Source organism: Polypterus senegalus, chromosome 9 (assembly GCF_016835505.1).
Source record: "Polypterus senegalus isolate Bchr_013 chromosome 9, ASM1683550v1, whole genome shotgun sequence".
Classification (NCBI taxonomy): domain Eukaryota; kingdom Metazoa; phylum Chordata; class Cladistia; order Polypteriformes; family Polypteridae; genus Polypterus; species Polypterus senegalus.
Window position 1 is genome coordinate 154,433,925 of NC_053162.1, and position 25,558 is coordinate 154,459,482.

The 25,558-nt window shown below is 39.2% G+C and overlaps 1 protein-coding gene across 6 annotated transcripts in view; it reads right to left on the minus strand.

Annotated features, from left to right (window-relative positions):
- kirrel3b (kirre like nephrin family adhesion molecule 3b) overlaps window positions 1-25,558 on the minus strand; it is a 1,066,676-nt gene that overhangs the window by 212,430 nt on the left and 828,688 nt on the right. For all 6 annotated transcript variants that reach the window (XM_039764053.1, XM_039764052.1, XM_039764050.1 and 3 more), the window contains exon 7: window positions 4,117-4,265. In XM_039764053.1, the coding sequence (XP_039619987.1) occupies window positions 4,117-4,265 (149 nt within the window). The remainder of the gene's footprint in view (window positions 1-4,116; window positions 4,266-25,558) is intronic.

A 25,558-nucleotide genomic window follows, 5' to 3' on the forward strand; every position in this document is an offset into this window, starting at 1 on the left:
GATGCAAAAACTTCATTTGGATTTGCAAATTTTTTTTTAGGAATAACTTGCTATTTTTAGAATTATATTGAATATTTTCATTAATAATAGATGTAAACTTCGTTTTGGAGTACAGTGGTTTGTACACCTCTCTTACAGCTACTGGGCTGGGGTACAATTCCTGCCTGGGTCACTGTCTGCAGTGAGTTTCATGGATTTTTTTTTTCTGGGTCCTCCAGTTTCCTATTTTAGGTTAACTGGCAATTCTGAATTAGTCATACATTACCGAACACGGATTGTGCATATTAGGGAATGCTGCAGTGTGGTGTCACCCCTTCTTGGCTTAGCTAGGGAAGCCTCTGGCTAGACATAACTCTGTAGCAGAACAGATATGTTCAGAACTTGGGAGAATTAATTCATTTGTAGAAAATGGCCCTAGTGTGTGTTTGGTTATGTGGGTGTGTGTTCACCCTATAATGGACTGGCTCCCTGTCCAGGGTTTGTTCCTGCTTTGTGCCCTGTGCTTGCTGGGATAGGCTCCAACACCCTGCAACATTGGTCAGGATGAAGAGATTTAGAAAATGACATGACATGACTATTATCTTAATCAATTATCTAAATTACTTTCATCTTGTTTAATGATACAGTAATATAGTAGTGAAGGAGAAAATGGAGACAAAACTGATGGCCCTTTATGTATAATGCTGACACACTGGCATTGAGTATGCTTGAGTACACCAGCAAATTATTCAGTAGAAGTTTATCTGTGAAGTGTGTTACTGGGGCTTCTTTACACCAACAACAATATGCCTATATAATGCCATGTCATGACTGTGACTATTCTTTTTACTTTTAGTCAAGTCAGACGTTTTTCTTTTCTTTAAAATTTTATTTCCTTTAATCATTCTGGTGTGAATTTCCGAGGGGGAATTATTGTTTGCTATAATGTATGTATTTATTCATTTATTGTGGCTCTGTCAAAAGCCAAATGTCCTTCCTGTGGATGAAGTTCTATCTATCTATCTATCTATCTATCTATCTATCTATCTATCTATCTATCTATCTATCTATCATTAATGAAATAGAACGTCAGATATGTACATGATGTGACTTACTAAGGATAATAAGAATTTGAATATTCTGCATATCTTTCCAAGCAATAACTCTTTTTAGTTCAGTCACATTTTAAGCCTGATTTATTTATACATAAGGTTGAACTAGATAAGACATAACAAGTGTGTAAAAATTAGATGAACCCTGTGAGTGTCACATTTTGCCCAGGAATAAATCTGCAGTGGCATTTTTCAGTTTTTACCCCCCCTTTTATTTATTAATCAGCTTTGCTCTATTAATTTTGATTATCATGTCACAAAATATTCTTGGTAAAGCCCTTTAAAGATTTGTATGCCTTTAATCGTAGGCTTTTCCAAGGTGGGTCTTATTCTTAACAATCATAGGGCTACATAACATATAACACACCGGGTCTTTCAGATATAAATGAGAAAAATGCTTAGTTGCATTGTTCTAGCATTGAGTTTGTCTGCATGCAGCCTCTGACACTCTTGCTCTGTTTCTAAGACAAGATCTATTTCATTAGCTTTCCTTTTGTTCTGGTCTTCTGGTTTTCAGAATTTCTTTTTCTGTTTTAATGTATTTATTAATGAGAATTAAATTTCCAAATTAGACAGTTTTTTCTTCAGTGTCAGGGTTTATATTTTTTTCTTCTTCTTTTTTTTAAGCTTTATTAAAGACTCAATTACTGACACGGTCAAGTCCTTCCTGCATTTCATTCTCCCCCTTAATTCCTCTTTGGTAATTTACTAATTAAGTAAAATTGATCACTTAATTCATTAACCAATTAAGACCAGTCTTGATTAGCCAATTAAGTACAAGCTGAGGTTTCAGAGTTTGACCACCTTGAGTCTATCAGCTTTGAACATCTGGACGCTGCACTTTTTCCTCATTCTTTTTCACAACTGTACGGTCTGTGACAGGTTGCATGAACATCATGAGTGAACAGCCTTTTTTTTTTTAAGTCCAGCCATAAATTCTCAATTGGACTGAGATCTGACTCTGCCCAGGCAGGACGTGAATATTGCTGTTTTAAAGCCATTCCTATTGTAAGTAGTAATGGCTTTAAGGTTGGGGTTGTTGTCTTGCTGGAAAGCAAATTTTCTACCAAGGTGCACATTTCTTACAGAATGTTTTCCTCCAGGATTTCTCTGTATATGACTACATTCATATTACCCTCTACAATCACAAACCTTCAGGGCCTGCTGCAGAGAAGCCTCCCCACAGCTTGATTCTGCAGTGCATGTCATTATGCTAAAACATGGCATTCAGTCTGATGGTCAAAAAGCTCAATTTTGGTTTCATCAGACCAAAGAACTTCTTACAACTGACTTCAGAGTCCCCCAAATTCTTGTCAAGGTGTTGTGGGTATTTTTTAACAGTGTCTTTCTCTTTTTCACTTTCCCATAAAGCCACCACTTGACGTTGCTGCTGGACAACAATTGTCTGCACAATGTCTCCAATTTGAGCCCAGGGAGCTGGTCACTCCTTCACAGGTATCAGAGGTGACTTCCCTCATTACTCCTCTTCTTCCAAGACAACTCTGTTTTTGTAGACAACTTGATTTCCAGATTTACAGTGGTGCCATAATCTTCCAATTTATTAATGGTTGATTTCACTGCACTCTAAGGGATACTCGGTGACTTGGATATTTTCTTGTCTTGATCCCTTGAATTTTGCCTTTCAATCTCCTTTTTAAGAATTTGCTTGAAGTGTTCTTTTGTCTTCACTGCCTAGGTTATGCCACCATACTGACTCACCACAAGTTGGATTTTATATATCAGGTGAATTTATGCTGCAATATTTTGAAACCACAGACTGGTGATTCCCAATGAAGTAATTCTGTGACTTCTAAACCAATTGGATGCAGAAGTGATGATTTAGATTCATCATATTAATGAAGGAGGGCGGCATGGTGGCACAGTGGGTAGCGCTGCTGCCTCACAGTTAGGACACCCGGGTTCGCTTCCCAGGTCCTCCCTGCGTGGAGTTTGCATGTTCTCCCCGTGTCTGCGTGGGTTTCCTCCGGGTGCTCTGGTTTCCTCCCACAGTACAAAGACATGTACGTTAGGTGCATTGGCGATCCTAAATTGTGCTTGGTGTGTGTGTGTGTATGCCCTGTGGTGGGCTGACGCCCTGCCCGGTGTTTGTTTTCTGCCTTGTGCCCTGTGTTAGCTGGGACTGGCTTCAGCAGACCCCCGTGACCCTGTAGTTAGGTTGGATAATGGATGGATATTAAAGAGGGTGAAAACTTATGCCATCAATTATTATGTGTTTTCTGTTGGTAATTAATTTAAACCACTTTGCAAAGAACTGTTTCAATATTGACATTAAATAGTCTTTTTGTGATAATCAAATGAAATCCCCCATGATTCAATGTTTTAACACAATAAAATGTGAAAATGGTCAAGGGGTGAATAGTTTAAATAGGCACTGCAGCCTGTAATTGGCTGACGTCTTGCTCAACATTTATTCCTAACTTGCGTAACAATCTCAAATAGGGCAACAGACCACTGCCAGAATTAAGTCTTATTAATATAAATAATAAAAATGTTAGTTGCACTGTGCATGTCATATGTTGGATTTTGAAATACATTCTTAGATACATTTGCTTTATTAAAAAAGAAACTATAAAGACTAACACTTTGGCCCTGGTGCAGAATTGGCTTTAAATCTCATGCCTGGTTGTTGCTCATGTGCAGTCTGTGCGTTTTCCCCATGTCCACATAATTTGTGTCCCACACCTCCAAAGACATGTGTGTGGTTAATTGGCGAGTGAGTGAGTGAGTGAGTGAGTGTGAGCAGGTGTGTGTGGATGGCAGTGGGCCCTGAAATGAACTTGTATCCCACTCAAGATGGGCTCCAGATCCCGGGATTTACTGTAGAACTGGATTATGTGAGAGTGTGAATAGTTATGTTACACTGTTTTATTTTGACCCAGAGTAAAACTGAAATCTGTAAAGCCAGCTGAATGTTTTCAATACCTCTTCCTCTAACATTTTTCTTGCATGTTTTAAAGCTGTGTTATTCCCCTCTTTAGAAAATAAATGAAATTGGATTGCTTACAGTAAACATCGACCGTTCGACTGATGTTAGTGCTTCCCAGTGGGTTGGTGACTTCACATGACACAGCTTCAGTGAAGAACGAGTGGTCCACTGTTGCTTCAAATGTGTCCCCGGATACTTCTTTGATCACCTGACCTCCTTTGGCCCACCTGTTATGAAATAAAAGAAGAGAAATAATAAATGCATAAGCCTAAAACTTCCCCAACCCTGCATTCCAAGCAAGGCATACATAGAATCGGAGAGCTGGAAGTGATTGCTGACAAACAGTTGTTATCACCAGGGAAGGAGCTGAGGAATAGAGAATAGATATCAATGTGCCACAGGATCACTGCAGACAGTGCAGGTGACAAATAAGGAATATGAAAAAAGGCACTGAAAAATCCAAGATGGAATGAAAAGCCCAGAAAATAAATAATAAAATAAAAAATAGGAGTGAGGGAAAGACAAGAGCTGATACAATGCAACATCTCTCTTGCCATGATAGCTTGTTAACTGTCAGGGAGTGTGGGATAACAGAAGACTTTCTGTTATGTATCAAAAATCAAAAATAATTTGAAAAAGGTGTAATTTCCTTATAGCGCCCCATATTACAAAGCTCCATCCTATGACAAACGTAATGCCAAATTAAACTGTTTCCCTTGTATTTTATTAAATGGATACACTCTGCACTATTATTATTCCACTGCGTTGCCACTGACAGTGACTGACAGTCATTTGTCAATAATTTCATAATTTACCAGTTTGGATTATGCATGAAAATGTTTTTATATAAGAACATAATTATATTTTTTAAGATGATAAAACTTTTGACTGATGAGAATTCTTTTAGTTCATCAGGCTCCTTTGTATAATTATAAATTAAGTAGACTATATGGTTACTTTTCTGACTGCTCATAAGATGACACTGTATGACATTTGAATTTTTAAAAATGCAGCTGATTTTCCTGTCCTTCTTGCACCCGTAACAACAGTAGTACATGGTTAAAAAAGTCCTTTAATTTATGAGGACTCCATCACAATACATTAAAAAGTGTAATGAGCCGAAATAGAAGATGTTGTGCCTGGGAGCACTTCAGTGAGAAATGCTGAACCAGTTGCCAAAAATTTTTAAAGTCAGTGCCATGCTACCACATGCCGCTTCACATGCCAACATGATCTGTCTTGGGTTATGTGCTAAGAAAAGTGTCATTTATCAGATAGTTGTGACCTTGCATAAAGTCATTAAACTGACATCAGAAAGCAAAGAGTAGGTATAGTGGGTTATTTTGGGCTGTAGGAAGTTTACATCATGAATTAGTTTGTGTTTCATTTTGATTGAATTGCTCTAAGCAGTATAATATTTTATATTTTTGGTAATTTTTGTATATATAATTTACTATAAGTTCACTCACTCGTCAAGAAAAACACTATTTCCTGTTTAGTTAAAAAGCTGAAATTTGACAGAATGGTACATCTAGGCCAGTAGTTATCCGCTAAGAAAGGTCTTTTCGATAAATCAATATTTAGAAGTAAACCGCGCCACAATAGAAAAACTAAATTCTCCAAAATCTCAAAAATGATCAAATTTGATGACATAGTAGTAAAACACTTTTTTTTTTATCTGTTGAGTGATATTTGCCCTTAATAACGCTCTAGTGAGTGGCACATTGTAACACACCGCATGTCCCGTTTCCCTGCAGGACTGTCAGCAACTACATGGAGAAGTGGGGTAAGTTGATTGATGCAAATGAAGGCTGTCTGCAGGAGTGAAGTGAAAGGAGCAAAGTTTGGTGAAAGAAGACACATTTAAGCAAATACTTGCCTGGAACTGGGGATGTAAGCGTAGTCAGTTTCACCCCACTGATTCAATAAGAAAGGTATTTCATATATGCCCCCACACTTCATCTTACAGAATCTGCAACTTTATGCAAAGGCCAAAGTGGGGACTACAATTCCCATCAGTCAGTGCGCTGAACCAGACAATTTCATATGCATGCACAAAATCCTAATAAGAGCATTGATAAAAGCGCCCTGTTCCCAAAGGTAGCAACTGCTGCTTTTTCATTTTACTCATCCACTTTGGGATGACAATGCTATTATCTCACTGGATTACAGTGTTTATCTTAGAGCATAAATTCTAAACTTCTGCGGATTTAGGACCCAGTTTTACATGTTTTTTTGTTCCAGGACGACCCTCGGACAGCATTTTGAACAGTGGAGGGTTTTCCCTCTTCGTTAATCAAGCATGATTTGAAGAGCAGGGGATCCCACCCTACCCTGTCCCACACTCTCCTAGCCTAGTGAGCACAATTAGAAAAGGGGAAAATTATCGATCAACATCGACCCTTCAGTGGACTCGGGGCATGTCACATGTAACAAGGGTTCCTCCTGCGGCTGGGGCTTAAATTCATGCTTTATGTCTCTTTTGTTAATTTTTGTTGATCATGTGTATCATCAATGCATTCTTTGTTATGTGTTATGTGTTTTTGAGGGTTGCCCCTCAAGAGGCGGAGCCACCTGCCAATTACAGCCAGGGACTGCCCTCTGTCCTATAAATCTGGAGGATCTTTTTCAGTTCCTGGTGGTTCAATGGGAATGTGCTTTGGAGCAGGGAGTTGGAGTGTTTTTGTAAATTCTTTATGCCTTGTGAATATTCTGTTTTTTTCATCCTTGCCCTCTGTTTTTAACGCTACTTTTGAATTCTAGGTTGGGACTCTTGTCACCATGGACTGCTTTCTTGTTAGAGGCAATTCAATTTTGTCTTTGTGTTCCATGGAGCTTAAATGTGATTGGAATACTTTTTTGTGAAGAATAAATCTTTAATTTTATAAAGATTTGGAACTTAATTTTATTGCTGTTACGGTGATATCTCTTTCTAATGGGGCTATGTGCATTGTAACTCTTTACTGCTTGGGACTTTCAGATTACAACAACTACCATACATTTTTTTTATTAATGCAAGAAAAGCCAAATCACTGCTATCTGCCTCCATATCATCATTATATTCAAAATACGAGTCAATGATCAATGTTAAACACTTTTTAAAAAAGCAAAGAGGGAAAAAAAGAAAAAAAACACAAATAACCAACATAGCCCAACCACAATTGAACAGAATGAAGTGCAATTTATTCTATAGCTGATAGAGATACCATTTTTCAGAACGTGATAAGAACATAACAGGATGATGCTTTCAAATGAGTATAAATAATTAATAACTTTGTTTTTCCTTTTTTTGCTGATAGACATTAATTCAAATCCACAGAGACAGTACTAATTTCAGGCATCAACGTCATCAGCTCTTTTATTTTAGAATGAATCATTTTTAAATTACCTTTGTAACATTGCGGAACACCACTTTAATATGGGGCATCCTGCACACCAGCAACACCAAGGATGGTATGTAGCATGTTCAACAGCAAGCAGCTCAAGTGAACTATTAATAGTAGCCCATGTTAAAAAAAAATATAAATGCTGAATACAGAAAAGTACTGTAACTAAGGAAAGCGGGTTATCACAACTAGTTTAAAATGAGAATCAAAGTCAATCTCTGTTTCATCTAATGCCTTTAATAGTGTAAACAGTTTAACAGCGTGCTATACTGGTACACAGCACTTATATAGGAAGTATCACAGTTCAAGAAATGAAACAGCACTGGGATATCTTTATTTCTTATAGTTAGGGGTCCTCTAGCGGTAATTCAGGCTTTTTTGCTTTTAAAGTTGAAGTTCTCATTGATCTTCTTGAGATTAGTCTCATAGGAGACATAGTTAATGCATATATTTGGAATTATTCTGGGGTTATGAGTGTTAATGGAGAATGAGAGTAAGCACTAAGAGTTACAGTAATATCATTAACTTCAAACCATGACCACATTATCCATGAAAACTTTTTGGACTGTTGCATCCAAGGGAATAATATGAAAAAGGCCTTCTAAATTGAGCTGACTTTTAAAGCGTGTCCCAAGGGCTATTCTAAGTAGGGTGATTAGACGGCCCTTGTTTTTACGGGAGCCATCCCATATATCATACCGAAGGCAGATAGTCTAACTTATTCTTAAATAAATTCTTATTTGTCCTGTATTTTAGACATGACTAATTTCTTGGTGCCGCAGCTTATGCAGACATTCTTAAACACAGCGCCTACATTTAATCAATGGATATAGTTGGTATTTTTTCACGTAGAAGTTATTTCTTCACAATCATGGTAAATAGTAGTTTTACACATGAAATTGTGCTCTAAATTAAAAACATTTTTGATCGATTTTATAAAATACCCAGCCTGATCTTATGCTTTATAATGGAGGTAAATGACACTTGGTTTCCTTCATGATATAATCATATTAAACCTTACTGAAATTGTTTATGTTTTTAACGCAAAGTGTTATTAATTATTGATCTGCATCTTGGAATTGCACACATATTTCAACATTGAATACTCAAGTAATTTTTAGGAAGAAAAAAAAGAAAAATATTTTAAAAAGAGATTGGTTCTGCATTTCAGTTCACTGCTTGTCTTATTCCGTGGCACCCTTAAATCAGGGACACGGTTTCCCTTCCAAGAGTCGTCACTAAGCACTGGTACTGACATTATTGAATGTTGATGTTGACTGTTTTTCTGTAGACAACTACACTACAATCACTGAAAAAAGTCCCACTTACCTTCACCCATAACCTTTCACTTTATGAAAGGTTATTACTGCCACTCAAAAAAAAATGTATCACTTTATTACACTGTGGTGGACTGGCACCCTGCCCAGGGGTTTGCTTCCTGCCTTGTGCCCTGTGCTGGCTGGGATTGGCTCCAGCAGACCCCCGTGACCCTGTGTTAGGATGTAACGGGTTGGAAAATGACTGACTGACTGACTTTATTACACAGAAATATTGCCTACTGCTGCTATTATCATCATGTACACACGTGCTTTGGCAGCAAGAGAAAGGGTGAGCACTCACATAGTGAGCAATCAAGTGAGAAGAACTAATAGGTGTACATTTATTTTTAGTAAGTTTAGCACAGATGCTTTAGCATAGGCAGGGTGGTCGGGCAGAGCTGTCAGTCCTGCCTCATGGTGCTAGGGTCTGCATGGAGTTGGCATAGTCTTCCCATGTATTTATGGCTTGAGTGGTATAGGTGCTAGAGAGTTTATTCACTCAAAAATGTTGTCCTCGGTTCTTTAAGTACCATACCCTCAGGAAGAACGACTCAGTGTGTGGTATAAAACTTGATAATTGGTTTGCGATTCTTCAATGTGTTTCACTCATGTTTTGACTCTATAATATATGCTAACTTTTTCATTTGCAGTGATACTACCATTATGTAGGGCTGGTCACTAAATACCCAAGTGACACTACCAAAGACAACAGGTTATCATCAACACCAGGGTCCCCAACTCTGATCCTGGAGGGCCCCAGTGGCTGCCGGTTTTCATTCTAGCCCTTTCCTTAATTAGTGATTTGTTTTTACTGCTAATTAACTTCTTTTGAATTCATTTTAATGGCCTTGTTCTTTTAAGATGTGTTCCCCTGATTCTTTATCGTTCCTCTGAATTGCTTCATTTCTTTCCTTAAATGGCACCCAAACAGAAATGAAATGTGAAGTGAGTGAGTCAACAGAAGGCCAACTAAGTCAGGGCCTGAAACTCCAACCAGTTGCTTAATTAGGCTCTGATCCTTGTTGGTAATTAAACCCGTTCTTTAATTGCATGACTTGATGCTGCTCTCATTGTGCAATAGCAGACATTTCCAAAATTGTTGATTTTCTCAACAATCCTTAAACCTTAACCTTTCACCTTACCTTTTCAGATACTGTATGATTGATACAGTTTGCTGGTTATGTTTTGTATCTCATTATTGTTTGGCTGCTAATTAAGGAAAAAGAAACAATTAAGGGGTCTGAGTCTTTAAGAGCAAGTCAAATAAAGTTAATTCAAAAGAAGTTACTGTATATACTTGTGTATAAGTCGGGTCTTGAAACCTTAAAAATCGATCATAAAATTACACCCCGACTTATACGCCCGTTCAAAAATTCAACACTTACATTTTTTTTACATCTTTTTGCTTCCTCCAATCTTTGTTGCAGCAGTGCAGTTGCCAATTTATTTCACCACTTCATCGACTTTTAATTTAAAACCTGCTTCATATTTTCTCCTGATCAAATAAGGGATGCTCTTGCGATAAAGGTGTGTGAGGATATGAGATACAAAAAACACAAAACTGCAAACATTGCTTCAGAATAGCATTACTGTGTGGTCATGAGGCACAATACATAAAAAAGAAAGGCAGTGTGCTTCGTGGTTACTCTCTCAGGTGGGTGTTAGCATATCATAATCTCTTGGACCAATAGTGTGATTTTTCCGCATTCGTCTTATATGACCGACATTATAAAATACTGCTAAGCCCCGACTTATCCATGGGAGAACTTAAACACGGGTATATACGGTAATTAGGAGCAAAAACAGGTCACTAATTAAGAAAAGGGTTAAAATGAAAACCTGCAGCCACTGGGGTCCTCCAGGACTGGAGTTGGGAGACCCCTGGTCAAAACTGTGAATGGTTGGAGATATTTACTGCTGAGGCATCAATGTAAGTCTGGGACAATGAGGGACAATGAAAAGCAACCTTGGTCCACCTTGGCCTTGGCTAGATGAGCGACTTATTATGCAGCAGTAGCTCAGTCGGTAGAGCGGGTGGTCCAGCAATCGGAGGGTCGCAGGTTCGATCCTGGCTCCCAGCATGAGAATGCAGCTGTTGTGTCCTTGGGCAAGACACTTAACCTACCTTGCCTGCTGGTGGTGGTCGGAAGGATTGGTGGCGCCAGTGTTCGGCAGCCTCACTTCTGTCAGTGTGCCCCAGGGCAGCTGTGGCTACATAGTAGCTTATCATCACCAGCGTGTGAATGGGTGAATGACTGTTGTGTTGTAAAGCGCCTAGGGGGGTTCTTGAACTCTAGTTAGGCGCTATATCAAATACAGGCCATTTACCATACATGTCTCCCTACTCCCCATTAGCACCAGCAGTATTGTCAAGTGAAATTCTTACATGTCCGACTAACATGCAACATGTTTTTTTATGCTTTTTTACATCACGTCCAGATTAGGTTAACTGGTGACTTTAAAATGTCCCCAAGTGCACAAGCTTGGGTGCGAGTTTGTTTTTTGCCGTGTACCAAATGTGGCCAGGAAAGCCTCTGCCTACCCTACCTATGCTCTTCCACCATTTATTGACTGACAAAGTGATATTTTGTACAGTTGTCTAATTAATGTATTACTTGATGGTTTAATAAAAAGATTGACCAGTTGTCTTTATTACTGGATGTCTCATTCAAAAATTTGAAGGGAGCATTCAGGAATCCACTCTACAAATGCCTTGATTGTACTAAAATAATTGAAATGAAGCAACACTTTGAAATCGGTAAAGCCGCGACATTGGGCTCCAATCGTACAGTGACTAGCACAGCCTGGGACTAGGGTATGACTCTGAGGTTTGAAAAATGCAACTGTACTTGTTTGGGATTTCAGTGCTTACTTCATTTTTTCTGACATATCAAACACATGAATGTTAAGCTAACTTGAAAGATGTGTTTCCGATGCTAACTGGTCCCTGGCATGTGGCTCATAATTCCATAACAGGCCACCATAATAAGTTAAGTGGCTACACAGTTGTTTAAAATGAATATTCGTAATCATTTCTAGCCTGATTTGGAAGAAAAGAACACAAAAGCCCCCCCTTTTAATGCAAAGCTGACGAATTAATTGGAAAATAAGCGAGAAAGCCCCTAACGCATGCTGTGAATATACTGTTGCTTGCCTGGACAAGTTCATTACATTTCTCATCTCTTTGGATTCCTTTCATTTCTTTTTTCTCGCTCTCTCTGCCAACTGATAAGAACCAAGCACCTGCTAAGTGATTGACTTTAGAAATCTGGGAAACGCAAATCATTTTTTTATTACTGATATGCTTGCAGTCGGGGACGTGCTTGAGAGCTACCACTCTTACCCATGTAACCAACTGTTCATGCCGCCCCCACCCCGTAGAGTTCCACAATGATTTCCATTTTTGTTTTGTTTCTTTTTTTTTTTCTTTTTTTCAACTCCTTTTCAACCTCCGCATTTTCCTTTTTTTTTTATTCCAATCCCATGCTTTGCAATTACATTCGATCTGCCTCCCTAATCAAATCTCGCACGCCACATGGTTGCAGCCCGGCCCCTCGCTTTGGAGCAAAATAAACTTCCCTCCCATGGTATTTGTGTTGGCACCTGCTTTTGATTTTGAAAAATATGTTCTGTAATTTTATAGGTGAGGGTGAACACCCCAGCAATTAGAGTTATTACTTTTATATATTTATTTATTTATTTTTCGCAATCAAGGCAAAAATGGTAATTCATTAAAATCAACAATGCATTAAACCCACAAAGCAAAATTAATTATACCAAATGTTACCCAGAACAGCTGTGGTAGCTTGTTGGGTAAACTGCAGATGTGCCATGCTGAGCTCTTTTTTAAGGCAGCTGACATTAGAAAATGGGTGGCACAGCGGCTAATAGTGCTGCATCCACGCTTTGTGAGCCGGGGGTCATTTCTTCATCTGGGGCGATAACTTTGGTAAGCTAGAATAGTTTGGTTTTAAGGATTATCCTTACTAATTTATTTGTTGTTTTATTTATTAAATATCCCATGGATGTAAAAATAATTACTTGTACTGTCACACACCAAAAACAATAAACATTAAGTAGAATAGAAGTTTAAGGTTATTTCCATGCTGAAAAGAAAAGAAGGCATAGAAATAACTTTTAACCTTTTTATCTTTGCAGATGGGCAGCACGATGGCTCAGTGGTAGCGCTGCTGCCTCGCAGTTAGGAGACCCGGGTTCGCTTTCTGGATCCTACCTGTGTGGAGTTTGTATGTTCTCCACGTGTCTGCATGGGTTTCTTCCCACAGTCCAAAGACATGCAGGTTAGGTGGATTGGCGATCCTAAATTGTCCTTGGTGTGTGGGGGAGTGTGTGTGTGTGCGCCCTGCGGTGGTCTGGCGACCTGCCCAGGGTTTGTTTCCTAGCATGCACCCTGTGTTGGCTAGGATTGGCTGTAGTTAGGATATAGCGGGTTGGATAATGGATGGATGGATCTTGGCAGATGCACGCTGATGCAGCCCCACACTAACTCTGTTGAACAGAATATGCAGTTAGGACTCATAGTACAAGTAAGATGACACACATTACATAACATTCTCAAGCCTGCGTAATCCAGAATAGTGTGTGGTGGAGCCAACCTGGGCAGGATCCAACAATGAATGGGATGCCAGTCAATCACAGATATACATTACAGAACAGTAATGATGAATTTCATCATAAATTAATTAATACAATGTTATTAAGCATCTCTTTAGTACTGAATTAAATGACATTGTCTGGTATAAACCCTGCAGGGCAGTCATTGCAGGTCATTTAATCAGAGAGACAAAAGCATGCAATGCAGATCAATCTGAGAAAAACGGACACCAAAACTGAGGCAATGCAAAACTTTTATAAGCTGACATACTGCACAGAAGAACCAGTCTGCCTTCAGACACCCATCCATCAATTTCATAAAGTCAATTATGCCATTACTGGATTAGACAGAGACAGAGCCCGTCCGACCTGCATCTAACAAAAGAATGCTAAGTCTTCACATAAAGTACACTTCTACATTCTGAGACCCCCCCAGTGCAGTAACTGAGCCACTATTTGGCCTAAACTGCACATCTTAGAGATGGGGGAAACATCAGAGTATTAAGAAAAAACCCATATGGACAAGTTAGGAGCATTCACTGATACAATGCATTGCCTTACCCACCACATGTCAAACCACATCAAAATCCCAGATTAGGACCCGGTGCAGCCATGTGATGGGTGACACCTCAGCACCACATTAATTCAGATGGAATGGAACCAGCGTGAGGTTTTTTTATATGGTGGCTGGAGTGTCAATTCTGCCAGGTTGTTCCCTGGAGGGCCTACCTGCAGGGCTGGATGCAGATTAACATTATACCCTCAGAGCCACCACTCTGCCCAGAGCACGGAAAGACAGACAGTGACTAGCCTGAGACTGAAATCGGAGCCTGTAGAGGTGTGAGACAGCAGAAGCTAACCATTGGGCCACCATTACACCCCTGTATTATAAATACCCTAACACTGTCTGACCTGCTTATTCCAGTTTAATTTCCTAAATTGTGGGTGTGGAAGTGGGTTGAATAGGCCCAGTGAGGAGATGGTACCTTGCCCAGAGTTGTTTCCTGCTTTGCCCTTAAAGCTGCTGGGATTGGCTCTGATCTCCTGTAACCCTAAACTGGGTAAAATGATCTGAGAAAGTTAGTTTAGTCATGAACATAAATAGCAATCTACATATAAACACGAGGCAATGGAAGGTGAAGGATTTTAACAATGAGTAATTTATAATATGCAGATAAATATGATTTGCCCTTTTCTATAGTTACCATGAATCATACAGCTGAATCAGAACATCAAGAAGAATAACAAAAACATGTCCAGGGTAAACTTTAATAAGACGTTATGTAGAAAGGTGAATGCCACACTGGCAACAAATGAATGGTTGAAAAATAAATGACAAAAATAGAGCAAACACATTCTTTATTGAAGAAAACAAATATAAAACTAAAGCAATTCTTGAAATATTGACTCAAAGGCAATATGATGTGAAAAATGAACAACACTATTGTGTTAACCCAGTAAAAATGTATTTAGGTTCTAAACATTTTAACATTTTCTGACCATTTTATAAATTGGTTCTAATTAATGTCTAATTTAATAATATTATAATTACCATATATACTTTTATATAAGTTGGGTCTTGAAACCCAAAAAATCGGCAATAAAATCAGACCCCAGCTTATACACCCTTTCAAAAATACGACATTTATTTGTTTTTTTTTACATCTTCTTGCTTCCTCCAATCTCGCACCAGTTTCTCAGACACATAGAATTTTGTTGCAGCAGCGCAGTTACCAATTTCTTTTGCCACTTCAACAACATTTAATTTAAAACCAGCTTCATATTTTTTTCTGATCGAACGCTCCGTTGTAGATAAGGGATACTCTTATGATATAGGTGTATGAGGGTGTGAGTTACAAAAAACACAAAACAGTGCAAACGTCACTTCAGAATAGTTCAGGTATTAACGTGTGGTCACATAGGCACAATACATAGAAGAAAAAGACAGTGTGCTCCGTGGTTACTCTCTCAAGTGGGTGTTAGCATATCATAATCTCTTGGACCAATAGCATGAATTTCCCACATTCGACTTATACAAACGACATTATAAAATACAGGAAATTATACGGTAAAATCAAGCCCTGACTTATCTGTGGGAGAACTTAAATGTGAGTATATATGGTAATTATATTTACTTGAGAGAGACTCTATAAAAGACGGCATGGTGGTGCATTGGTAGCGCTGCTGCCTCACAGTAAGGAGACCTGGGTTCACTTCCCAGGTCCTCCCTGCATGGAGTTTGCATGTTCTCTTTACCCGTCTCTACGTGAGTTTCCTCCGGGTGCTCCAGTTTCCTTCCACAGTCCAAAGACATGCAGGCTAGGTGCATTGGCGATCCTAAATTGTGCTCGGTGTGTGGATGTGTGTGTGCCCTGAAGTGGGCTGGCGCCCTACCCAGGGGTTTGTTCCTGCCTTGCGCCCTGTGTTAGGATATAGCGGGTTGGAGAATGACTGACTGACTATAAAAATGAAATCTTTCATTAGACCAGTATCATCTCCAGACAGAGGAGCAGCTTCAGCGACAGACTGCTCTCAGTGTCCTGCTCCACTGACAGACTGAGGAGATCGTTCCTCTCCCACACTATGTGACTCTTCAGTTCCAACTGGGGGGATAAACGTTAATATTATACAAACTTATTGTCTGTTATACCTGCATTTTTATCACTCTTTAATTTAATATTTATTTTTTATTAGTATGCTGCTGCTGGAGTATGTGAATTTCCCCTTGGGATTAATAAAGTATCTATCTATCTATCTATCTATCTATCTATCTATCTATCTATCTATCTATCTATCTATCTATCTATCTATCTATCTAGAGGTGCAGGGGCCAGCACTGCCATGTCATAAAATCAGCACCTTTGGTTTGAATAGTGCACTTGGTCTTTGTGTGTTTACACATTTTCTTAGGCCACATCCACTACTACTATATTTTCATTTAAAAAGCACCTTGAGCATAGGAAAGGCACTATATAAATAAAATGTATTATTATTATTAAATGGAAACAATCTATGTCCACACTAGTGTTTTCCATCATTTATGAAGATCTATCCTTCCACACTTGCCACGCTGGGCAAGCGCATATCAGTAGACAAATGCTTGAAGGGAATGGCAATGCCACCAGCCATGGGATTTACTTACAAAAGTGTAGCAACTGGTAAACTATTTGGCTTTTGTGCTTGAATGTAGTATTTAAACTTTATGAAATGCAATTTAGATACACAAGGTTAGGGTTAGGGTTACATTAGGTACATTAGGGGAGCAACACAACAAGCACAATGGAAAGCAGCTCCTCTATGTCAGCTATGTTGGAATATGGTTTTCTCTCATGAAGGGTGACCAATCCGGTTATGAAATGTTGTTTTATAGAGTAGAATTAAATCAGGGAAGGGCTATGTAATATACACAAACAAATCAGAGAGTGGTCAGTGTTTTCAACCACCCATACTGAAATGTCGAGCTGCCGTTTTCAGAAGTATGGTTCTTAGATTGTTTTCAAAAGTCTCCATTTTTGGGGTTTAAAAACACTGTGATAGTATGTATGAAAGGCAAAAAATGGAGATTAATTTTTAAATGAAAAGACAGTAGTATGGATGTAATCTGTGTGTCTGTGTGAATTTTACTATTTACTATTTAATTAATGGATGGTTCTAAAATCTGTAAGACTTCAGCACTGCCCTGGCAATATTTAAATTGTCACTACTTCTTTTTCTAGATAACTTTTCTATTCAAGGTTTCTGTTTGCTAACAGGTTCAATGCAATAACAGCTCTTGTATAGTAGGATGATTCTTGTCAGTAATGGATCTCAATTTCCGTAATGGCTTTTCTTGTTTCCAACTAAGCTGTGTTTGTTTTTTTCAGAATTAACAAGTGAAGAATCTGGAAAGTCACATCAACACACCAACTGTTTACGGCTTGATCAGCTGGTTTGATCATCAGACTAATAGATATAATGGATGAATACCAGGAGGCTCTCGCCATCTAGTACATTATGGAAAGAGCCTAATTAAAGCATGATTTAATCAAACCTGAGTGGAAGTTATAAAAAGATCTTTAATTTGATAACATTTGGTGGTGTTTTGTAATTAACTGTGCATTATAAAGCTTTAAAATGCTTCTATCTCTTTATTGTAAAACTCTGAATATCTACATGCTATAAATGCATACATCTTTAGACTTTCTGATTTGCAGAGTACAGAGCCTATCCTGGCAGCACTGGGTCCAAGACATGAAACATTTTAGGACAAGGTGCCAATCCATTTATGTGTAGTTCTTTATTATTACTTATTATTTGCCTTCCTTACAACATTTTGAGATATACTTGTTTGTTTTTTCCAATAGGTGCACAGACAGCTGAAGTGACTTGCTGTTGGTCGCACATTGTCAGTAGTGGGATTTCAGTCCACAGCCTGAGGATTTAAAGTCCAGAGCCTTAAACAATATGCCACACTGTTTGCCTTTTATGATTAGTTTATTTCTGACAGATAAATTGAGTTTCTTTTACTGAACATTATGGATTATTATATTGATTGCTGAGGGTGTATTCACAAAATGGCCACAGTGGTGCAAATCTGGAGCAATTCTACAAAATGTAAAGTTATCCAAAGGTTCTTTTTCATTATATCAAACACAAGGGAGGGATAAATAAAAGAGATGAAACAAAGTACATTAAAAGAAAATCAACAAAATTGCTTGGTGGAATTGGCTTCCCCATTTTCTCTCATTTACCGAAACTGCAATAAGAAGTTTACGATTCTTTTTCATTTGGTGCAGGGTCTGCTGTCTGGCACACACATTTTCACTTGGCAAAGTCAAGAGCATCCTCGCCCTTTATTCGATCCATCCACAATTGCTTTGGTCGGCCTTGTGATTGACATGGAGCATAGTTTGTACTACTGAGTCATTGGCACTACGGATGACATGGCCATACCATTGGAGCCTAGCCTTGCGTACCTTCCCAGCGATGGGTGCAACATCAATTCAGTCCTCATTCATGATATGCTCAAGTAGGGTGAGCCCTTGCGACCATTGGAGCTTCTTCATTTCCATGGTGTAGAGGAGCTGCTCGTACTTCACATTAGCTGGCCAGCATCCTCATCCATAAAGGAATATGAAATTTACAATGTCCTGCTTTAATGCAACTATATGATCTGCCAGACCCTGAAACGTGTGAGTATATAACTATGACTTCAAACTTCACTCATATTTTAGATATTGTCAAAACTAATCCCTCTAGGTTCTTTGAAATTCAGGAATAGGTAAACAAGGTGAAAAATTACACATGAGGTTACCTTCTAGGTTTAAAGTTGCTCCTATTAGTTAAACAGATATTACCAATACCGGCAACCACTGCTGCCTCCAGGACAAAGATAGGACACCAAGTCCAACTTTTTTCAATATATACAGTTTCAAAATTATTTTCCCATATTTTATTGCCAGCTTTGTTTATGCTCCACAGTGAACCAAGCTAAAAAGAAGTCTCTCTCACCGGCTGGAAATAAATGAGTTGAGTGCTATAGCTGGATTGTTTAAAGGTTACTTTTTCCACCTCTTTTTTTGAGTGTAAACTAAAAATGAGTTCTATCTTTATAAAAAAAACCATGAGCCCCAGTGCCTCTTTCAAAAATCTGGCATCTCCTCAGCTTATCCTATCACTCGCCAATTGGTTCAATTATTTTTTAATCCCGGATTTTGGTTCCCACCACCAGTCCATTCACATCTGCAGGACTCTCCTCAGAACCCCACTCGCGTCTCCCTCAATCAGCATACAGTAGGGCAGCTCCTACAACCCTGTGCTGCTCAGTAGGAGCCCCATTCTGGAGTGCAGAAATGCCAGCCACTTCCATTGGGGCATACACCCGACCAACTGCCTCCACTGCTTACTGCACAGGCTCCTCACCATTCTGTCTCTTATTCTCTCTTTAACCTCTGTTCTTTCTTCCTTTTCTTCCTATTGTGCCTTTATAGCCAAGATTTGAGGCAGGTGCTGTCCCCCACCTGCTCCACAGTGTGAATAAAGCACTTCACTGACCAGCCAAGCACCCCAATCAACCACAGAGTGGTGCGTCTATGCTTGCACGTTCACCTCCAATTGCTTAGAGCATGCAGGCTCCGGGACCTCGGATTATATATTTTTAAATTGTGCTTTGCCACAGACCTCTTGTCATATGTAAGTCTGAAATTTGAACCCAAGTGTAGGAGCTAACAACTGCATGGCCATGGGAACAATGAAAAAAACAAACACTAATGAGACACCAGTCCAACAGAAGATACATTCATTCATTCATACATACTGAGTCAATAAATGCTCACACTCGTCTTTTGGATGAAGTTTGTGAAAAATATATGAGGAAACATATGGATGAAATTCTGATAATGACTGGGATGAGATTTATTCTCAGTTGTTGGGCAACAGTACTAATTGCTATTCGGAATTATTAGGGCTAATTCAGAATAGATCCTGGTTGAGGCTTCACATGGGCATTGAACATGTCTCTGGGATTCTGTGGCAGCAGCACAATGTGCAAGTGTTCTGAAGCCATGAAATAATGTGTTATGTATACAAAAAAGCAGCTATATAAGTCATATGCAGTGTATTTGAGTGTGGGCCCTCTGATAGACTGACACTCTATCCAGGTTTGTTTTGTGCTGCCAAGATAGGCTCCAGTCGCTCATGACTGTGATCTTGATGAAAATGAGTGAGACCTGATATATTCGTATATAAATATATATTAAATACTAAATTTATTTGAATTCTGAGCAAACACAGTGTTGAATATTTGCAGATGACTTATGTCAACTGTGCAGTGGATTTACTTTGTATAATTGGGCTACTTTGTATGTGTCCTGCATAACAAAATATATTGTTGGTGCCCATGTTATAATATTATGGTAAAAATATATAAGAGCTAAATTATTTAACCTTAATTTTCCCTGAAAAGGCAAATTAGAAAAATGGTATAAAGTAGTTCTCATTAAATACATTTTTGAGGCAACTGTATATATTCTCTTACTAGCAAAATACCCGCGCTTCGCAGCGGAGAAGTAGTGTGTTAAAGAAGTAATAAAAAAGAAAAGGAAACATATTGAAAATAACGTAACATGATTGTCAATGTAATTGTTTTGTCACTGTTGTGAGTGATGAGTGTTATATATACACACACACATATATACATACATATATATATATATACATATATACACATACATCCACATATATATACATATCTACATATACACACATACTGTGAACGCTGGCCCCGGCACAGACAGACGGACAACATATTTTGCACCCACACACTGTTTATTTACAATACTATTTACAGTTTTGCTCACGTGCACCCCCAGTGCCTTCTTGCACCGATCTCCCCAAGTCCAGGCCACACAGTCCTTTTGCCTTCCTGGCCGCCTCCCGTCCTCTCTCGCCAGTTCAGTCTACTTCCTCCCGACTTCCACCACCGACTGGAGGAGGCGGCCTAAATACGCTCCCGGATGAGCCCCAGGTGTTCCCGGCATTCCCTCCTTAGCCACGCCCCAGCGTGGCGGAAGTGTCGGCTGTCTTCCTGGCAGCTCTCCGGGCGCCACATAAAGTCTTCCCCCCGGCACTTCCTGGTGTGGTGGAAGTGCCGGGCTCCCGGAATAATTAGGCACTGGGGCGCCGCCTGGCGGTGGCCACGGGTCCCTACAGGGCTGGGCTTCCAAGCCCTGTACCCGAGGCCCCTGCATAACCAGGACGGACGCCCCCACTCGGTCTGGAGGAGGCACTCGCCTCCTCAGGTCCTCCAGCGCCCCGCCGGGCTCCAGCCCCAGCCGAGGACCGACGGGATAAACCGGCATCGGGGCGCCGCCTGGCGGTGATCACGGGCCCCAACAGGGCTGGGCTTCCAAGCCCTCCACCCGTGGTCCCCAACAGAACCAGGACGGACGCCCCCCTTGCGGTCTGGAGGAGGCACAAGCCACCTTACAATACCACAATACATATACATACACACATACATACATACACACACATATATACACACAAATACATATATATATATATATACATCCACACACACATATATAAAAATATATATACATATACATACATATCTACATATATACACACACACACATATATACTTTGTACATATATATATAGTCTTCCTAATACCTATTTGGAAACCCTGGGCATGGGGTGGGGTGTACTCCAAAGTAGTCACATTCTTTAAAATGTACTCTATATATTTATATTATGTATATATATATATTTTTGCCAAAATATTTTCTCAATAAACTGTAACAGATTATACAAGCAGATGGTTTACAAATATGTCAAAGTCCCGCAGCCTGTGATAAATAAATTATTCATTATGTTGCATCTGGTGAGGAAAGAAGCAGGTCTTGATTTGCAGCAGGTAAAAGGGAAGATTATTAAACCACTTCGGACTGCCACTGAAGGTCTCTGCCCCTGCATGAGTTAAAGTTTCAGAGTGGCAGAATTATGCAGTGTATGTTTAATGGCTTATTCAAAGGGCAGAATTACTTCAGGCTAGAAATGCGCTGGACTCAGAAAACAGCAACAGTGCTTTACATTGGCTGGAATCTGATGATTAGCATTTTTTATTTACAATTCTTTGGGGACATATGAGAGCCCTTGAACACTAATGCGCAAGAAACATTGATGTGAACACCCACTATCTGTGAATTAACAGTTTCAAATAAGCTGTGCAGCATCCAGTGGCGTGGACACGCAACTGATCTAACGCAGAGATGTTTGTGCAAAGATAAAGCCTCCTTAATGGAGCGTGTTCTGTTCTGCAGCCAGATCCCCCCTACTGTTCTGAATCAGATGTGTATAATGACTGTTGTACCCAGTCTGACACAAATCTGGAAAGCAAAATCACAGTTGGCACCGCAAAAGGCTCTTGACAACCTTCAGAGGGCTTTTGGTTTAAACTTTTGTTTCAAATTATTGATAGATAGACACAATACTGAGAACTTTTATGACACCAAACAAGATATGTGTGCTTGGAATTAAAGTGCCAAGAAGAATCAAATCAGGAGAATTTCAAAAAAAACACATAGTGTATTTTGTCCTTGAAATGCTTGCCTTATTAAAAGATTTCTTGTTGACAATTATTTTACATCGTTAGCTCATCTTTATGTCTTATATATATATCTTGGAGTCTCTTACTTTTACGGGTGTTCTGTGTCTGTAGACACAATTTCCTGTCATTTATATTTAATTTTTTCACTAGATGGCGGTAATGCCTCTTGAAAAATGCCATCAGTTTGTTTTTGTTTTTTTTTTTTGGCTCTTAAAATTAGAGCAAAACCCTAGCAACTCTTTATTTAAAAGATTCCACTTTTCAACCATGTTTCTTATGTTTATTAAAACATTTTTTCCCATTGCAAGCAATTTATGTTGCACACTATAAATGAATGTTTTACCTAGCAACATTCAGGTGTCATAACCATCCTTGAAATATGCTGTGGATTCAGAAAGTACTCAGACCCCTTCACTTTCTGCAAACTTTTTTGTGTTGCACATCGTATATTGAATTTTATTGAATTTATTTTTGCCCATCAATCTACCTTCAATATCCCATAATGACAAAGTGAAAACATGTTTTCAGAAAGATTTGCATATCTAGTAAAACTCAAAAACTGAAATATCCCATTCATTTAACTATTAAGACCCTTTACTGTGACGCTCCAGATTTTGCTTTAATTATCCTTGACACATGTCTCTAGAAGCTGCATGGAGTCAATGTATGACAAACTGAATTGACTAGACATTGTTTAGTAAGGTACAACTTGTTTATATAAAGACAAAGCCATGAAGTCTAAGAGACTCTCTGTAGACCTCCGTGATCAAAATGTAGTAGGACACTGATCAGGACAGGATAATAAAACAATTTTTAAAGCTTTGAGTATTCCCAAGCACACAGTAGCCTCAATAAACGTGAAATGGAAGATATTTGGAACCACCTGGACTCTAAATAGGATTGGCTTTCCAGCCAAACTGAATTAACAGGCAAGAATGGGCTTGGTCAAGGAGCTTGACCAAGAACCCAAAGGTCACTCTAACAGAGCTTCAGAAGTCTGCTGAGATGGGAATACTTGTTGGAAGGACAACCATATCAGCAGCACTCCATCAGTCAAGTGTTTGTGGTAGACTGGCTAGTTGGAAGCCACACTTGAGTAAAACAAATATGATGGCATTTAAAAGTCTGTGAGAGAATGAGGAAAAGATACCCTGGTTTGATGAGACAAAATGTAAACTCTTTGGGGAGAACTCTAAGCACTAGAAGACCAGACACTATTAGTCACCTGCCTTCCGTGCAGTGAAGCATGATGGTGTCAGCATCATGTTATAGAAGTGCATCTTAGTACCACAGACAGGGAAACTCGTCAGAACTTAGGAAGGATGAATGGAACCAAATAGAAAGGACCTTGAAGAAAACCTACTGGAGCCATGGTTCTCCTTTTAGCATAACAGTGACCGAAAGCATATAGCCAAGGCAATGCTGGTGTGGCTTCAAGACAGGTTTCTGTCTGTCCTTGAATAGTCCAACCAAAACCAGAGTTAAACTCCAAAGAACATCAGTGGAGGAACCTGAAGATGGCAGTTTACAGACACTTCCTATCCATACTAACAGAGCTTGTATGGATCTTTCAGGAAGAATGAGGCAAACAGCCCAAGTATAGGTGTATAGGTTATAGACACTTGACCAGGACGACTCAAAGATGTAATTCTGCCAAGTACTGAATAAAAGGTCTGAATACTTCTATAAATGAGAGATTTCAGTTTTTGATTTTTAATAAATTTGGGAACCTTTCTGAAAATGTCTTCACTTTTCCATTATGGGTTACTGAGTGTAGATTGATGGGCAAAAATGGCAAATGCATCCACTTAAAATGAAATCTACAACATAGCAAATTGGGCAGAAGGTGCAGGAGCTGAAATATTCTTGAAAAAATTGAAAACTAAATAGGGTGAGGCTGAAACACTGTAGGGTAAAAATACAAGAGTTGTCAGGGCCAAATACTAAAATACAAAAAAATCAGCTACTATAGTGCTAGTGAAGCACAGGACTTGTTACGGACATGTGTACACAAAAGGGCTTCAGTGGGCAAAAGAGAAAGAAAAAAAAGAAAATGGCCAGGTGACGAAAAATGTAGGCAAGGCGTGCAGACAAAAAAACATGCCTTGGACCAGGAAGAGATTACCACACCAAAACAGAAAGAAAGAAAGAAAGAAAGAAAGAAAGAAAGAAAGAAAGAAAGAAAGAAAGAAAACTGACTGTCAAAGTATGAAACACCAAAGTAGAATCTTAGAATAAATGTTGTAAGATTTCTCATACCAGCTTGATTAAGTTTGCTTGAAGCTTCCATCTTTAATAGGTGGAAAGGATGATACAAGCCATTATATGACCTTTGCACCTAGCAACTGTAAGCAATTTGGAAGTGACCATACAATAAATAAAATACAAAATGGCATCAACAGAAAATGATGAAAAATATAAACAATCATAAAACCAAGCCTGACTAGTCCAAAAATGAAAAAGGACATTAAATAACCAGATTCATTACAGACACTCAGTTAAGAACTACTGATGAATAGAACAGGCAAGTTTTGATTCACTTACAATTTCACAAAGGAGTTTTCACAATTACGAAAAGTGAATCTTACTTAAGAATTTTTTCGTGGATGTTGTGAGGGATGACCTGCGTTCTTATCCTGCCAGGATGCACTTGAGGTGGAAGGAGTGGGGGAGACAGCTTACACAGGACTTTCCTCCTCCAGAATGCTAGATGGCAGTGAGCTCCGGCTCATATCCCCACATGGGTGCCCAGAAGGCATGCTGGGTATTGTAGTCCCAGAGGACAGCCTTGTTGGGTCCCATGGGGGCTGCCAGGGGGAGCTGCACCATTTTGAATTCCCAACTCCATAGGGCTCCAGCCACACCTGGAATTACTATGGAGCTGTAGAGTCATGTCACCGAAAACACTCCCTGTGATTAGATAAAAGGAACTGTCTGCCTTACATGGATGAGCCAGAATCGGGAGGAAGGTGGACAATGCTTGTGAGGAGGAGTAATGGAGGCAGTGATTTGTGGGAGACAGAGGGAGGACAAAGAGTTAATGGGTGCTTTCTTGTGCTTTATTGTACTTGTGGCTGTGATTGTGGTGGGAAACGCTTTCTCGGGAGAGT